Raw genomic sequence first — 17,635 nt, 5'->3', positions numbered from 1 at the left:
AAAAAAAGCTTGCATTTGAGAGATGAACTGAAGGAAGAAAGAAATAGTAGGTACATTCTACTAATACAGTATATAAACATATTTATATATTGCACTTATTTTATAAAAAAAATGTCTGTTTAGTATGTGCATGTGTATATATATATTGTGGGAACTCGCTTCAAAGTGGTAGAGCTTTGTTAACGCACACAGCAACTCGCTTTCTTTAAGGGCCTTTTTGCCCAATTTTATTTACAGAAAATGTCCCAGAACATAAAGCTTCCCACGCAGGGGTATCCACCGTCAAACAAAACAATGATTCAGCCTCCTGGCTTACACTCAGCTTGATGTCTGCCTCCTGCAGACTTCTTAAAGAATTATGGCTCTTGCTCACAGCTGGCCACTAGCACACAGCTAGTCTCTAGCAGCCCCTTGCTGCTTTTGGCTTCCACCTCTCCTAGGTGAAGCCCACCTGACTTCCAGGCAGTGACCTCCTGTCTTCCAAGTGGAGCCCTCCTGACTCCTATCTGCCGGGGTGAAGCCCAGAACCCTGGTCCTGACTCTATCTAAAGGCCTGCACACACCTGTGCAATCAGTCTCCTGGCCTATTCCAACACCTTGTCCCAGGATTGGAGATTTCATCCCTCCCAAATCACTTCGAAATCTCCAGGCTCCAGATCCCAAAATGGACCTTACAAACAAAGGAGGAAAGTGAAAAGCCACTTTCCTCCATATCAAACCTTTACCCTGGAGCCCCTCAACCTGCCTTGTTGAGAATCCAGGGTGACAGATCGCCACACTGTCACAATATATATATATATATATATATACACACACATACACACACACACAAACTATACTGCCAAAAGTATAGGGACATCCTACCAAATCATTGGATTCAGGTGTTCCAAACACCTCCATGGCCACAGGTGTATAAAATCAAGCACCTAGGCATGCAGACTGCTTCTGCAAACATTTGTGAAAGAATGGGTCGCTCTCAGGAGCTCAGTGAATTCAAACGTGGTACTGTGATAGGTTGCCACCTGTGCAATAAGTCCATCTGTGAAATTTCCTTGCTACTACATATTCCATGGTCAACTGTTAGTGGTATTATAACAAAGTGGAAGCAACTGGGAACAACAGCAACTCAGCCACCAAGGGGTAAGCCATGTAAAATGACAAACCGGGGGCAGCACATGCAGAAGTGTACAGAGTGCAGAAGTCATCAACTGTCTGCAGAAGCAATAGCTAAATTACCACAACAGAGCAAAAAGAGCTTCATGGAATGGGTTTCCATGGCCTAGCAGCTGCATCCAAGCCTTACATCACCAAGTGCAATGTAAAGCACACCGCCACTGGACTCTAGAGCAATGAAGACATGTTCTCTGGAGTGATGACTCACGCTTCTCTGTCTGGCAATCAGATGGATGTGTCTGGGTTTGGCGGTTGCCAAGCAAACGGTGCTTGCCTGACTGCATTGTGCCAAGTGTAACATGTAATGGAGGGCGATTATGGTGTGGGGTTGTTTTTCAAGGGTTGGGCTTGGCCCCTTAGTTCCAGTGAAGGGAACTCTTAAGGCGTCAGCATAACAAGACATTTTGGACAATTTCATGCTCCCAACTTTGTGGGAAGACTTTGGGGATGGTCCCTTCTTGTTCCAACATGACTACGCACCAGTGCACAAAGCAAGGTCCATAAACACATGGATGAGCTAGTTTGGGGTGGAAGAACTTGATTGGCCTGCACAAAGTCCTGACCTCAACCTGATAGAACACCTTTGGGATGAATTAGAGCAAAGACTGCAAGCCAGGTCTTCTTGTCCAACGTCAGTGCCTGACCTCATAAATGTGCTTCTGGAAGAATGGTCAAACATTCCCATAGAAACACTCCGAAACCTTGTGGACAGCCTTCCCAGAAGAGTTGAAGCTGTTATAGCTGCAAAGGGTGGTTAACTGAATGCTGAGCCCTATGGACTAAGACTGGGATGCCAGTAAAAGTTCATGTGCATGTAAAGGCAGGCGACCCAATACTTTTGGCAAGATAGTGTATGTATGTATATGTATGTGTATATATATATATATATATATATATATACACACACACACATTTTTTTTTTTTAAAGTAGTCTTTATTTTTCAAGCAAAGGTTTTCATATACAGAAACAGAAAATCAACAATACATGTACAGGTTTGAGTAATAGTGTGATCATGTGTCACGGCTGATGCTAAGTTCAACAGAGGTGAGAATCTCTATGTGCCTAGTAGCCATAAGCAAGAGCGCGTAAACAAAACAAAAAGATCAAACAACAATAAGAGAAAAGAAGGACAGCACAAAACATTCTCAGCTGCTCTGTTATGTAGAAAAATCGACAAGAAAAGCTGACTCACAGGTCGGACTCAGACCACATTTTTTTTTAAATAATAACAGAAACAGTTTGAGAAAGAAGGGAAAAGCACTTTACTTTTCTATTTTATTGACATTTCTGGTCATATGACTCATTAAAATAATTCCAACCACATACCGATGTTGATCGGCCATCACCATAGGCATCAAAGTATAAACAGCGGTTTCATTGTCTGGATCAAAGATAAACAATTTCATGGTTAGACTATTACATAGATATAAAAGAAATTACCAATGTAATAATACAGGAACTACCAATGTAATAACATCTGACAAAGTAAAACGCAGGTACACTATATTATTCAATTTATTGTCACTGTTGAAGTGAGCTAAGCACACGGCATCCCATAGCAAGCTCCACTAAGTCAGAGGTGAACAGCACTGACAAGGACGTGACTACAGTGGTTGCATAAATACATTGCTTGCATTAGTCGAACCAATTTTATGGGATATGTTGAACACAACATAGAAATCCTAGCTGGCTTGGTGACCATTCAGACATGATCTGTGTACCTAAACAGGCAACTGTCACTTCATATCTAGCACTTAAGTGAAAAGAGCCCTGTACTTCCTCCAGTTCCTGTCACCCAAACACAGATCAGCAGAGCCAACTGATGTCATGGAGAGACACGTGGGAGCTGCCACTGCTAACCTACTAGTTACATGGTTGGTATATGTACACTCTTGGATTTTACACTTTATAAGTCACTGACCTGGAACAAGTACACTTATCAGGAAAGTCAGAGGGAAGTCAATAGTTCTCCTCAGAATACTTGTTTCAGGTCAGTGAAGTATTTTGTTAGAAGATTCAACATGACTAAAACAGCATATTTGTAAGATGACAGCAATGGCATCCTCCATGTTTCTGTCATGACAGGTTTATTTTAACCAATTGCCCTCCAGAGGATTTACCCCCCTTCCTGACCAGACCATTTTTTGTGATACGGCGCTGTGTTACTTTAACTGACAATAGCACGGTCATGCAACACTGTACATAAATGAAATTTATGTCCATTTTTTCCCCACAAATAGAGCGTACGGTCGCTGGTATTTGATCACCTCTGTGGTTTTTATTTTTTGCGCTATAAACAAAAAAAGACCGACAATTTTGGGGAAAAAAAACAGTATTTTTGACCTTTTGATATAAAACATTGCCAATAAAATATATTTAAGAATGAAATTTCTTCATAAATTTAGGCCAAAATGTATTCTGCTACACATATTTGCTTAAAAAAAATCCCAATATGTGTAAATTAATAGGTTCACATGAAAGTTATAGTGTCTACAAATGGCGGTATATATGGTGGAATTTATTTTTTTTTTTATACTAGTAATGGCGAGCGATCAGCGACTTATAGCGGGACTGCGGCGGGCATTCTGACACTGGGTGGCAACTGACTGTCACTGACATCCCCAGTGACACTAATACAGTGATCAGTGCTAATAAAAAGCACCGACACTGTAGTAATGACATTGGGCAGGAAGGGGTTAACTGTGTGCTGTTTTACAAGGGAGGCATGCTGTTTTGTATCTCTCTGCTGTGCAGAGATACAAAACAGAATGTCCATGCTGATTGGAAAGAGACCTGTATTGCCTACACACAGGTCTCTCCCGTCAGCTTTACACAGGTTATTAGGAAGAAAGTCCTTTACACTGGAGGGTATTGGGAAAAAAGCCCCTTTACACTGGAGGGTATTGAGAAGAAAGCTCCTTTACACTGGAGGGTATTGGGAAGAATGCCCCTTTACACTGGAGGGTATTGGGAAGAAACCCCGTTTGCACTGGAGGGTATTGGGAAGAAAGCTCCTTTACACTGGAGGGTATTGGGAAGAAAGCCCCTTTACACTGGAGGGTATTGGGAAGAATGCCCCTTTACAATGGAGGTTACGGGGAAGAATGCCCACATGCACTGGCGGTTACTGGGAAAAATGCCCACTTACACTGGTGATTACTAGGAAGAATGCCCACTACACTGGAGGTTACTGGGAAGAATGCCCACTACACTGGAGGTTACTGGGAAGAATGCCCACTACACTGGAGGTTACTGGGAAGAATACCCACTACACTGGAGGTTACTGGGAAGAATGTCCACTACACTGGAGGTTATTGGGAAAATGCCCATCACACTGGAGGTTATTGGGAAGAAAGCCCGTTACACTGGAGGTTATTGGGAAGAAAGCCCCTTTACACTGGAGGTTATTGGGAAGAAAGCCCCTTTACACTGGATGGTATTGGGAAGAAATCCCCTTTACACTGGAAGGTATTGGAAAGAAAGCTCCTAAGCTTCTGGGGGAGAGGATTTTGGCTTCTGCTCTCAAGTGTGTCACTGGCCTGAAAGGATTGCCCAGGCTCCGTAATGAGGGAAGGGTTCGGTTTCATTAATTTGGAGAGAATCCCTTGACGTTTAGGTATCAAGCCTGGCTTGCTTTCCATGGAAGGCTCTATTTGAGAGGGAATCTGACGCATTGCCCTGTGGAAGATCGGGATTGTCCTAGAACGGAGTGTGTTGGTAAAGTGGAGTCTATGGACCACTTTCTGTTCTAGTGTCCATGTAACATAGAGGTGTATAAAAGGGTGGGGAGGGTTCTGGGCATCCCCTTTCTCTATCGCATGAGTTATGCAGAGTGGGAGTACGGGGCATTCCCAGATCATTGGGACTTTGATTTGGATACACTTTTTTTGTTAGTATAGTTGTTCGTTACTTCATGTGGAATGCACAGTGTCAGATTACCCTGCAGAAGAAAATCCTCCCTGTTGAGGTGGTGGTGCACGATATTCTGCTTGAGGTTGGGAAGATTCGGGGTCTTGAGAAGGGCAGGGAGCCTTGGGCGGTCTGGATAAGGGTGTGGAGGAATATCAGACCTGCCTTTGGTGAACTGTCATCTCTGGGTGAGGGGCTCTTTTCTTATGATGTTCTTTTCACTCCATTAGTTTTTGTTGGTTAAGATCTGCTTTTTGAAGAAGGGCTGCATGCATATAAGGGGCGGGGTTGTTTCTTGACCTCTCAGGTTTGATGTCTGGTGTAGTGATGGGAGTCTTAGTAAGATTTATTTCCCCCAGTAATGACATGTTCATTTCTGAGAGTTTGCTTTTGTCTGATAGCAGATTTTGCTATATTTATTTTTGTTTTTGTGTATATATGTATATAATTATCTATTTTTGTATATTCTGTAAATGATTTTATGTTTATTGATTGAAAGACTTTTAATAAAAAAAAAATTGGAAACAAAGCCCCTTTACACTGGAGGATATTGGGAAGAATGCCCACTTACACTGGAGGTTACTGGGAAGAATGCCCAGTACACTGGAGTTTACTGGGAAGAATGCCCACTACACTGGAGGTTACTGGGAAAAATGCCCATCACACTGGAGGTTATTGGGAAAAATGCCCATCACAGTAGAGGTTATTGGGAAAAATGCCCATCACACTGGAGGTTATTGGGAAGAAAGCCATAGGAAGATGTTCCTTACATTGATGGTTAGTGGGAGAAGGAGGAGGACATACTAAAGGAGCTCTACCTGAGAACCAGCGTTTTTCAAGCCTGGGCCTTGCCTGCTAGCTTGGCCCAGGAACTAGGCCTGATCCAGGAGGAGGCCCTGGGAGGGATCCCCCTGATGACACCGGGCCTAATGAGGAGGACCTGACTGTGGGTCCAGACCCTGGTGAGGATGTGGATGTCTTCAGACAGGATTATTGATCGATTCCTGGCGATTTGGAGAGCTGAGGAAAAACTATGTTTTAAAAGCTGAACACAAATCCTTCAGAGCCAAATACTGCCTGGAGTAAGAACAGATTGGCAATGAAGCCAGAGCCACAGCAGATGGAGAAAAAAGTAAAGAACCAATCTTTATTGTTGGAAAAGCTGATAGCAAGAAGTGGAGCCTTTGCAGAAAAATTTGACAAGGAGAGGAGATTTGCCAGCCAGACATCAGCGAGTTCTGGGGATCAGCAGCTTCAGGTAATGGATGACCCGGCTCCATCTACCTCAGCGTCTTTCCCCCCATGTCAGGCTGCAGAGTTGTCAGCGGTAACCAGCCAGGTGGTTGAGAGTGAGCACGGAACCGTGACCTTTATCCAGCAGATGGAGTCACCCCTGAGGGCAGACAGGTTCGCTTTTTCTAATGACCCTTCAGAAGTCCCTGAAGATGGAGAGAGGAGGTACAGACTGGCAAAGCCAGAAGTCCCAGTACACCAAGATGGCTGCTTCCAGCATGTCTGCCCCTCCGGCTGTGGTGGATAGTGTCTCGGCTGAGGAGCAAAAAGAGAAGGAGCTCTGAAAGGAGCTGGCTGTTGGTCTTTCTGCCATAGAGAAACCCTCTGCAGACATGGAGGGAAAACCCCTGACAGAGATGTCTCCAAACCATCAGAGGAACATGCATGGATCTGCACCAAACACCTCGGACATGGATTTTACTACTCCTGCCTTTGCTGAGATCAGTAGTGCCTCTGGGAATGCTGAAAGAAAGATGGCCACTGGCTGTAAGGAGTCTGCTGCACCTGAGCTCCCATGTGTTCCAGAGCTGAGTGATGCTGGCTGGGGAGGGGAGCAGCACAGTAAACCATGTGGAGAGCAAACATGTATGTCTCCTGTGTCAGTGTTTTACCTGTTGCTGTGTTTGAATAGCCTGTATGTTCCTGGGCTGAAAGTTATGACCTGGAGGAAGAGATGACAGCTGGAGCTAAAGTTTCTATTGTTGCAGCAGTGAGTACGGACATTGCTGTGAAGACTATGACAGCAAATAAAGTGACTGGTGAGACTGCTAAAGCAATGGATGTGTTGGTGGCGGGTGGTGGTGAAGGGGTTAATTTTGCTGACAGGAGTAAAAATGATATTTCTCCCCCTGCTCAGCAGAGAGAGGATTCACCATCCAATCTCGAATCTGTACAATCGGTATCTGCTAGAATTGCACCAGATGCTTCCCAATGCACAAATGTTTCTGCTGTTGGGAGGAATGTGGGGAGCTATGCCTCTGCTTTGGGAAGTCGCACCAAAGAGGGATTGATGGAAATCCTAATGGTCACAATTTGGGGAGGTTTGGTGGGTTCAGGAGTAGGAATGTTGTGCAGTTGAGGTGGGAGGAGGAGGGTGGAAGGAGTTGATTCTGGAGATTGGGTTTAAAGCCTGTGATGTATTTGCGTTGATCTGCCCAGTTGGCAGTTATGAATACGATTTATCGTTTGTGAAAACTGAAGGCCTGGATCTTTTTTGGGAAAGGTATAGGAAGTGTAGGGGCCTTCAGCAGTGTGGCGGTTTGGTGGCAAAGGTGATTTCAAGGCAGCCTTTGATAAAATCAGTGACAATCCTGGTCCGTAACTAATCAATATCAGAGGCTGATTTCGTAGTGTGGCTGCGCCAATATGGCAAGGTCCTCACCTAACTGCGGAAGGTCCTTGATGAGAATGGGGTATGGACAGGGGCCTGGAGAGTGTGGCTGCAATTGAGTGTGCTGGGCAATGTGGTTCAGCACTTGCCCTGCTCAGCCTTTCTGGGGAGGGATAGGCTGAACATTTTCTATCAGGGTCAACCTAAGGTTTGTAATAAATGTGGAGAGAAAGGCCACTTTGTATCGTCCCACACCATCAAGAAGTGCTCACTGTGCCCGGATTTAGGCCATTTGGCCAAATAATGCACCCAGATATGGTGCAATTTGTGCCAGCATCTGGGTCATCCATATAGTCAGTGCCCAGAGGCACTACATAACCTGCCAGGGTTGAAGGCTGAGCTGCAGAGGCTGGATAAAGAAGATGAGAGGCAGCTGATGCTAGGGAGGAAACTGTTGATGCCCCTCTTGTGCCGTTTCCATCTGTTGTGTCAGATTCTGTTTCCCCTGTAATGTCATTCCTGAGTCTGTCCCTCCTGTTCCTAATCCTACTGTACATAGATCCTCCAGACTAGTGGAAGCTGCTGTGGGGGGTGCTGATTTAGCGGAGCTTCCCTCTCGGCCTACTCCACCTCCAGTACCTGTCCCACGACAGCACAAACGTGGTCAGGAGAGTGTGGGGGTGCTGGATGGGGGTAGAGCCAATGGGGCTCAGGGAGGGGTGTCCATGTCCCATATCTCAATTCCTGATGAAGGGGATTCAGCTGCTGGGGGTGGGAGAGGGTTAAGGGGAAAACAAAGAAGAAGAGGATGAGAAGAGCTGTCCTTTCTTCTTCAGAATCAGACCCAGGAGGGCTCCCTCTTGGCAACACCTATCCAGTTTTGTCAGGTGATGAGATGGAATCTGATTTATCCATTTCTTTGTCATCTATGGATAAGGGGGAGTCACATAGCCTGAAGAGAGCTGTTTTGGGTGATGAGAGTGTGGTAGAGGTTAAGAAACGATTACCCCAATCATCCTGATGGCAGTTCCCACTCCGTTAAAGGTGGCAACCATTAATGTCGCCAGCATTAAATCTGCAAGAGCTTGTGATATGGCCTTATTTTTGCTCAGTGAGTTTGATGCTGAGATTTTTTTTTTGCAAGAAACCTGGCTCAATACATTGGCCGATGTCTATCTAGCAAAATGGGAGTGGAAATGTGGTCCCTCCTTTTGGTCTCTTGAAGCTGAACCTTGCAGCGGAGTTGCGGTGCTTTTTAAAACTGATATGGTAATGTGCCGGTGGGTAATTGAGGCAGAAATGGGGAGATGCATGGTCTTAGATGTCTATGTTAGGGGACAGGACCTGTGCCTGAACAATATCTAAGGACCACAGTCAAAATGGGACAAGAAATGCCTCCTCCCAAAGATCAAGCCCTTCCTTTTTACACCCCAGCAGGTGGTCTTTGAAGGTGACTTTAACACCATAATTAGGCCTGCAGACAGGACAGGCTCCATAGACAGGCTGGGTTATGATATGGTTTTTCTTAGGGATATGGTTAGACAAGCAGGCCTGGTAGATGTGCCAATTAAGCACTGCCCTGGCAGCACGGGTTTCACGTTTCATAGAGGAAATAGAGCAGGATAGACAGGTTTTTATTAAAGGAGAACTCTGCTCTCTAAGATCCTGAGTTGAAGGTGGTGGAGTTCTCTGACCACTGTATGCTGTGACTCTGAATGCCTCAGACAGTCCACCCAGGGGAAGGGGTGTCTGGAAACTGAAATCGGCTCTCCTGGAAGATGTAGAGGTAAGACAATCCTTTTAGTTTTTTTTTTTGGGCACAGGTTTCTATTCTGGACTTTTGCACTAGTCAGAGTGGAGGGAACTTGTGATTGGACTTTTCAAGGCCATGCGCAAGAAGACGCAGCTTGGTATGTATATTGCCTACCAGCATTTGTGGAGGAACCTTGATCGTTTTGTCTCGTATGGAGGAGATCCAGGGGAGATCTAAGTGAAGCTTCTTCTTAGGAAGTGTCAATACAACCACCAGCATGTCTCCTTGGTTCTGGAGAGGGATTATGGGAAATATCACTCACCTGATCCTTACCAGAATTGTAAGCAAGGCATAGCAGTTAAGATGGTCATTGGCCTAAAAGACAGTACAGGTTCCCTGGTAAAGTCCAGATCGGGGATCTTGGGATATCTTCGAGTCATATTATGCAGACCTCCTGGGAAGAAAGAACCTTAGCCGGGACAGGATGGAAAGCCTTCTGGATTCTACTCCACAATTGGGAAATGGTACATTGCTTTTGATGAATTTGACAGAACCAATTTCAGCGGATGAGGTAGTTCATGCTATAGACAAGCTGGCTACCCAAAAAAAAAAAAAAAAAAAAAATCGCCTGGGCCAGATGGATTGACAGCTGAATTTTCCAAGTGTTTTAAGTCCATTCTGGCTCCCTTTTTAGTGGAGGTTTTTAACAGCTGTCTAGAAGAGGGTTCGCTCTCTCCCTCCATGAGGCAATTCTCTGATTCGTCTGTCAAAAGGTAGAGACCCCTCAATGATTGAGAACTGGCGCCCCATCAAGTCTTCTCAGTGTTGATAGATCTTGGCAAAGATTCTTTTTTGGCGCTTGTTGTCAGTAGCAGGCGATTTGTTGTCCAGCCATCAGCACTCATCGGTCCAAATTACAAGTACCTTTTCAGCAGTTTTATCTGTCTGGGAGGCTTTGGAACAACGCAGGGCTGCTTGATGAAGAAAGTACTTGCTGGCATTGGATCAGACAAAAGCTTTTGATCGACTGAATAATGAAGATCTGTGGTTGCTACTTGGTAGATACAGTCTGCAGGGGAGGTTTATAGATTGGCTGAAGACATTATATAGAGGGGCCGAGAGCTTCCCACTTGTTAATAGTTGGGTTGGATGGCGTTTTGAGGTTGGTTCTGCTGTGCGCCAGGGATGTCCTTTGAGCCCCCTGCTATATGCTTTCACAATCAACCCCTTTGTAAGAAGGCTAGAAGGTGCATCATTGTGCGGGGTGTCTCTGGGCATTGCTGGTGTTATCTCTGGGACTGAGGAGGCACAGGAGGTGGTCTCTGTTATAGAGCAGTACACAGAGGCTTCTGGCTCTAGAGTCAACCATGAAAAAGAGTTAAGTTTTCTGGATGGGTGAAGAAGGTGAAAGCTTCGAACTTCCGGATGCCTCAGCAGGAAATTAAAGTGTTGGGCAGCAAATTTGGTCCTGGTGACTATGTCATTGAAATTGGGAAAGCAGGTTGGTAGATGCCAATGTCAAAGTAGCAAGCTGGAAGAGATAGAGTCTTTCCTTGAGGGAGAGGGTTGACTTGATCAAAACTTACCAGATCCCAATCTTTTTATCTGTCAGCTTCGTCTGTATCTTTCTGGTATCTCTCGATGCAAGGGTCTACTGCTAAAAATCACACTTCCACCATAGAAGTGCACAAAGTGACAAAAATTAGTTCATATAAAAAAAAGCTAAGTCCAAATCTTCCCTTCAAAGAATATTCACCAAAAGCGTAATCTCTGATGTGCTCAACACTCCATTCTCAGTCACTCTCAACATCAGAGACCTGAATTTGAATATCACCTTGATGGAGCCTGAACTGGATTAACCATTTGATGAGTGACCATTCTTACATCTAAGCCGATCTGGTCTAAATAGTCTTGGTGTTTGATTCAATGCTGATTAATCACCAGCATCTGGTGAGTTTTCACTTTTATGGCGTGTTGAGCACATCAGAGATCACGCTTTTGGTGGATATTCTTTGAAGGGAAGATTTGGACTTAGCTTTTTTTTATATTAACTGTTTTTTTTTTATATCAACTGATTTTTGTCACTTTATGGGTGGAAGTGTTATTTTTATTTGCAAATCTAATTATTTATATATCATTTATGTATATTTTTTAATATTTCACATAAATTTGGGGACTGAATTGCATTTCATCAGTCAGCGCTGTTTATGGTGTTATTACACTATTTTGTTTTTTTATTGTATTCTATTTAAAATAGCAGCTCCAGCCACAGTTTGCTTTATATTATTGATATAATTTATTTTACATTTAGCACGGGGATAAAGGCTACTTTTGGAGCTTATTTTTTTATTGTTCAAAGGGTCTACAGCTGTTTTCGGCAGTGTACGTGACAGTGGAGGATATCAGGTCCCTTCCCAGGAAGCTTCTGGAGGAGAGGATTTTGGGTTCTGCTTTCAGAGTGTCATTGGCCTTAAAGGATTGCCCAGGCTCCGTAATGAAAGAGGGATTTTGTTTAATTAATTTGGAAAGAATCTCTTTGAAGTTTCAGGATCAAGCCTGGCTCGCTTACCATGGAGGGCTCTATCTGAGAGGGAACCTGAAGCACTGTCCTGTGGATGATCAGGATTGTCCTAGAGTGGAGTGTGTTGGTAAAGTGGAGTCTATGGACCACTTTTTGCTCCAGTGTCCCTTTAACATAGAGGTGTATAAAAGGGTGGGGAGGGTTCTAGGCATACCCTCTCTCTATCACATGACTTATGCAAAGTGGGTGTACGGGGCATTCCCAGCTCGCTGGGACTTTGATTTGGATACACTTTTTCTAGTTAGTATAGTTTGTTACTTCACATGGAATGCACGGTGTCAGATTACCCTGCAGAAGAAAGTCCTCCCTGTTGAGGTTGTGGTGCACAATATTCTAGGTGAGGCTGAGAAGATTCAGGGTCTTGAGAAGGGCAGGGAGCCTCAGTCGGTCTGGATAAGGGTGTGGAGGAATATCAGACCTGGCTTTGGTGAACTGTCATCTCTGGGTGAGGGGCTTTTTTCTATTGCTGTTCTTTTCACTCCCTTAGTTTTTGTTCGTTAAGATCTTCTTTTTTGAAGAAGGGCTGCATGCACAATGGGTGCAGGGGTTGTTTCTTGGCCTCTCAGGTTTGATGTCTGGTATAGTGAAGTGAGTGGTAGTAAGATTTATTTCCCCCAGTAATGACGTTCATTTCTGAGAGGTTTGCTTTTGTCTGACAGCAGATTTTGATATATTTATTTTTGTTTTGGTGTAAATATATACATATTTATTTTTGTATATTCTGTATAGAATTTTATGTTTATTGATCGCAAGACTTTTAATAAAGAAAAGTTGGGAAGAAAGCCACTTTACACTGGAGGGTATTGGGAGGAAAGCCCTTTACACTGGAGATTTTTGGGAAAAATGCCCACTACACTGGAGGTTTCTGAGACTCCTGGTTATTGGTGAAGAATGCCCATACTCTGGTGTTTATCTTTAGCATCATTGGTTACTTACCGGAAAAAGCCCACTAGCCCCATACCACTGGCTCTGCCAAGTGGCACGGATGCCAAAACTATACAGGCACCACTACTGAAGAAAAACAACCAGACAAGTAGAAAATGCCAAATGTTCTGTATACCATCTGTGTACAGAAGGCCTCTGGGTAGCCAGAATACATTTTACAGAAAAATGACAGCACTGCAAACTGAAAAGGAAAGGAACCTTAACTTTAAGTTACAATATGACGACTCACAGTTGTATATCCTATGTTTTTTTTATTTGCCATTTTCCTTCCCAAAAAAGTGGAGTTACCTTTTAATACTGTGTCAACCCAACCCCTTTTCACTGGTCACAGGGCAGCCTGTATCCTCAATTCCCTGAAAACAGCTGTGTGCCAAGGCCCTGGAGTCCGCTCCTGCTCCACTGTAATCCACCGTCCAAATACCAGGACGCACACCAAAGACATTCAACTCCAACCAATGAGTACTGCAATGAAAGCACATTGCTCACTCCCACCTCAAAAGTCAAGCCCCCAACATATCTCAACCACAGCAAGTATTAAAAGACAAGCGTGTAATATCAAAAAATAAACATTCATACTCACCTATGTGGCTGCAGCATCAGTCCCCTACCACCTCTAAGACTGAGAACTGAGTGATCACATGCCCGTTGATTGCTCAGTTCTCAGTGACTGTCAGTCACCAGCTCTCTGCCCCTCCAGTAAGGAAAGGGAGCAGCTGGCTCAGGCTGTAAATTTGTGCCGAAAAGCTGCGCCAGCTGCCAGTCAGGCATCTTGGTGAATCCGGACATTATTGTCAGGATCCCAGCAAAGTTTGGACCATCTCTGTGATGTCAGATGAGTTTAGCCCAATGTTGCTTGAATCTGGGTCACAGAAGAGCAGAAACAAGTGCACTCCTGGGACCCAGAACAGAAGTACGGCTTTAGCTATACTTTTCTTTTTAATCATGTGGATAAATATTGTGTGGCAAAAAAAATGGTACAACCATTTCATTCTCCAGGGTGATCACTTTGAGAAAATATATTGATTGGGGCTTTTGTTATCCAAAGTGAAAGAAAAGCCCCAATTTTGGTGGTCCCAAAATCCCCCAATGAGGACTCTAGTTTTGGTGATGAGCAGGGATCACTTTTGAGGGATTTTCTGTCACTTCCTGTTTGGCTATTAGACAGGTGAAGAGAAATCTCCCCCAATGAGAGACAGATGGCAAATGAGGAAAAATAAGTTCTGCCTATAGTCGTACTGTAAGAAAGACTGTTCTAATGTATTCCATGGCAGGGAAGTGGTGATTGGGGCATCCCAGGTGTCTATAGCGCAGACCTGGCCCTCTGTACACTGACTGATACTGGAGAAGGGTGAGGAGGATGACGTCACCTTCAGGCAGCTCCACAGTGCGGGCTCTCCGCAGGGATCGGGTGAGGCGGTTTAGTTGCTCCATGGCTCTCTCCATGCTAGGGGAGCTCAGCTCCCACCTGGAAAATTCTCCGCCACCAGCTCCCTCCCCAATGACTGGAAGATGAGGCACCGGATCACACCAGTCCAGCTACTCCGGCTCCCACAAGACTGCAGAGGGCGGCACAGCTCCCCGTCCACCGGAGCTCCATGTTAGCAGCTCTGCCAGGTCCGGCTGCTCTGTGAGCGGATAGGAAGAGCTCTGCCGCTTCCGAGAGGAGCTGTGCCGCACGCCGCTCTGGTAAGTGTAGTCCATACAAGGGCCGGGCAGTGTACAGACAACACCGCCACCAACCCCGAGAACTCCATTACCCACAAAGCACTGTGCGGTAACCAAGGGCGGGGACTGAAATGCTTAGCTGAGGTTCCCTATTGGCGAATCTGTCAGCTTGGCACGCCCAGTCATTACCTAGACGGTGAAACGTTGAGGGGAAGGGCACAGGCGGGATGAAACTGAGCAGGCGTGAAAAAAAAAACACTTAAAGTGACAGTAATCTCATTCTCCCAAAAAATCATCCCTACAAATCCACTACATAATAACCCTGAAATCTATATTTCATCAAATCAGTTCTTAACCACTTCAAGTCCGGACACTTTCACCCCCTTCCTGTCCAGGCCAGCTTTTGGCGCTATCACACTTTGAATGACAATTGTGCGGTCGTGCAACTCTGTACCCCCATGAATTTTTTTTAATTTTTTTGAGAGAGATAAAACTTTATTTTATTGGTATTTATTCGCCACTGGGATTTTTATTTTTTTTGCTATGTGAATGAAAAAGTCCAAACATTTTTAAAAAAAAGTGTTTTTCTTATAAAATTTTTCAAATAAAAATTCTTTCTTCATAAATCTTGGCCAAAATGTATTCATCTATCGTTTTAGTAAAAAAAAAAAAAACCCAAATTAGTTTATAACCAAAAATTATAATTTTTCAAAAAAATGTTTTTACATGTCTACTTTATTTTTCTATATTGTTATTTATGGGGGGGGTTTTTACATACTGTCACCCTAGCAGTACAGTGTCACCATAGTGACTCTGTAATACTTGTGGGGGGGTGATGAAGATTTTTTTTTATTTACACTGTTTGCTTTTACACCCATAAAGGCTGTAAAAGCAATCATTCTCCTTCTCTCGGGCTGAATTCTTGCAGCCATTGAGAAATACTGGGAGAGCTGTGATTGGTCACAGCTTGTCACATGGTACAAGGCTGTTGTGAATAGCCTTGTACCATGTGACCTCTGTGATCATTCACAGATTTCACATGTAGTAAGCAATGATGTCAGGAAGTGACATCTTCCATACTACTGTTCATATGATCACTGATTGGCCAATCAGTGATCACATGATTGGAACCTCACACAGAGGTCCCGTACAGCGATCGGTGTTCCGCTGTTTGTCCAGGGAGCGTGCACAGACAGGGAAGCGGGAGGACATTTATAAACGGCCACTCACCCCTGCACTGCTCCCATCCGGCCGTTTATGTCAATGGGTCGGACAGGAAGTGGTTAAAGTGGAGTTCCACCTGAAAGAAAAAAAAAATAAAAGTCAGCAGCTACAAAAACTGTTGCTGCTGACTTTTAAAATACAGCCACTTACCTGTCCCTCGGTCCTGCGGTGTCCTCACCACTGCTGGTTTCACTGGCCGTCTTCTCTCCCTGGTGCCGGCATCTTCAGTGTGGGTACCTGGCTGTGACAGCTTGCGGCTTCACAGCCGGGTGCCCACTGCACATGCTCGAGAAATGCTGCACTTTGTGAACAGTCCCATAGAAGACTACGGAGAGAGAGGGAGGAGGACAACTTCCACTTTTGATCGCCTAGGCGACCGCAGCGGAAGTGGGAGCGGGTACCCATCAAATTCAAGTACCCGCTCCCCAAAGGTGCCAATCCTTAATGGGGAGTGGGGGACAAAGGCTTAAAGCGCAACTTCCCCTTTTGGGTGGAATACATTTGGACCATGGGGAACGAATGTAGGCACCCTCCAACAAGAAGTCAGGTTACAGAAGCAAAAAAATAGGAATTTGATGATTTGGAGGAGGCTGAGAGCAATAGAGGATAATTTCTTTTATTTTTTTTAGTTAAAGTGGAACTAAACCCTTCTATCCTTTTCAGCCAAGGAAACTGCCATTTCAGCCTTTGTTTAGCTGTATTGCCACAAGGTCCGTACGTGGTATGGACCTGACAGCGGGTGGTTCTATACATAATCCACTGGCTGCAGCCATAAATCTGACAGGTAGACTCCTGCCTGTCAGGTGGAAGCATTCAGGCTGCTACGCCACTGCCTGATCGCTTCCACAGCCCCTCGGTACCAGTGCTCCCCCCCTACGCGCACCTGCTCCCGGGCCCGCTTGTCCCTCTGTGGGCCCAGGGAATGCCATGGCGGGTGGCTGCAGGTGGGGGGAGAAAGGAGAGTGGACGAACATCTGCTTTCCCCCCCATCCTTCTGTGACCAGGTAGGCAACATGTATGATGTCACTTCCAGGTCACCGCTATTCTAGCCGGGAATACATGTATTGCAATGCGATTTGCATTGCAATACATCTAATGAATCACAGAGGAGACATGCAGAGTCTTTTAGGCCCTGCATGTCTCATTAAAGAGAATCTGTCACCGAAAAATCATCACATAGGGGACTTTGTGTCCTCTATGTGATCAAAAAAAAGTTCAGTGGAAAAAAAATATTTTAAATTGCAAAACTATTGAAGTTACACCCAATCAAATACCATCCACGCAAAAAATGTTTGAGGCCCCCACATATATGCACGTACAAATGTAAACGTACATGTCTGGGCGTCTACGCATGAAAACGCCAATTGTGATACACACGTTACATATCGCCACACACGCTGGAGCCAGAGCAATAATTCTAGCACAAGACCTCCTCCGTAAAACACCAAACTGATAATCTATAGGGGCTTTTGAAGCATCACCTATAGCAAATATAGGGTACTAAAGTTTGTCGCATTTCATAGGCGCACATAAATTTAAGGTTTGGCATGTTGGGTATCTATTTACTCAGCGCAACCTCGTCCTTTATATTTTACCAAAATTTGGGTAATGTATTGTGTTTGTATGCCCTAAAATTTACTTTAGTGTGTTTTTTTACTGAAATTTTGCATTTCCTAGGTGTTTGCGGTAATATCCTGTGAAATAAAAAATTGGAACTACTACAATTTTATTCTCTAGGCCGTCTGCTTTCAGAAAATATAT

The 17,635-nt window shown here is 44.6% G+C and overlaps 1 protein-coding gene across 3 annotated transcripts in view; it reads right to left on the bottom strand.

The window, feature by feature from the left end:
* Positions 1-14,655, bottom strand: part of LOC149470344 (E3 ubiquitin-protein ligase HACE1) — a 134,714-nt gene extending 120,059 nt beyond the window's left edge. For 2 of the 3 annotated variants that reach the window (XM_089665122.1, XM_089665130.1), the window contains exons 1-2: positions 14,353-14,655; positions 2,501-2,555 (exon numbers count right to left, since the gene is read on the bottom strand). In XM_089665122.1, coding sequence (XP_089521248.1) covers positions 2,501-2,555; positions 14,353-14,428 — 131 coding nt within the window. In that variant the 5' untranslated portion in view covers positions 14,429-14,655. The remainder of the gene's footprint in view (positions 1-2,500; positions 2,556-14,352) is intronic. The other variant, XM_089665139.1, reaches the window with a different exon arrangement.
* Positions 14,656-17,635: the final 2,980 nt, after the last annotated feature.

This window comes from Staurois parvus, unplaced genomic scaffold (genome assembly GCF_062004578.1).
Source record: "Staurois parvus isolate SC_StPar_1 unplaced genomic scaffold, SC_StPar_1.0 ptg000048l, whole genome shotgun sequence".
NCBI lineage: Eukaryota > Metazoa > Chordata > Amphibia > Anura > Ranidae > Staurois > Staurois parvus.
This window is presented reverse-complemented; position numbering and strand designations above follow the sequence as displayed.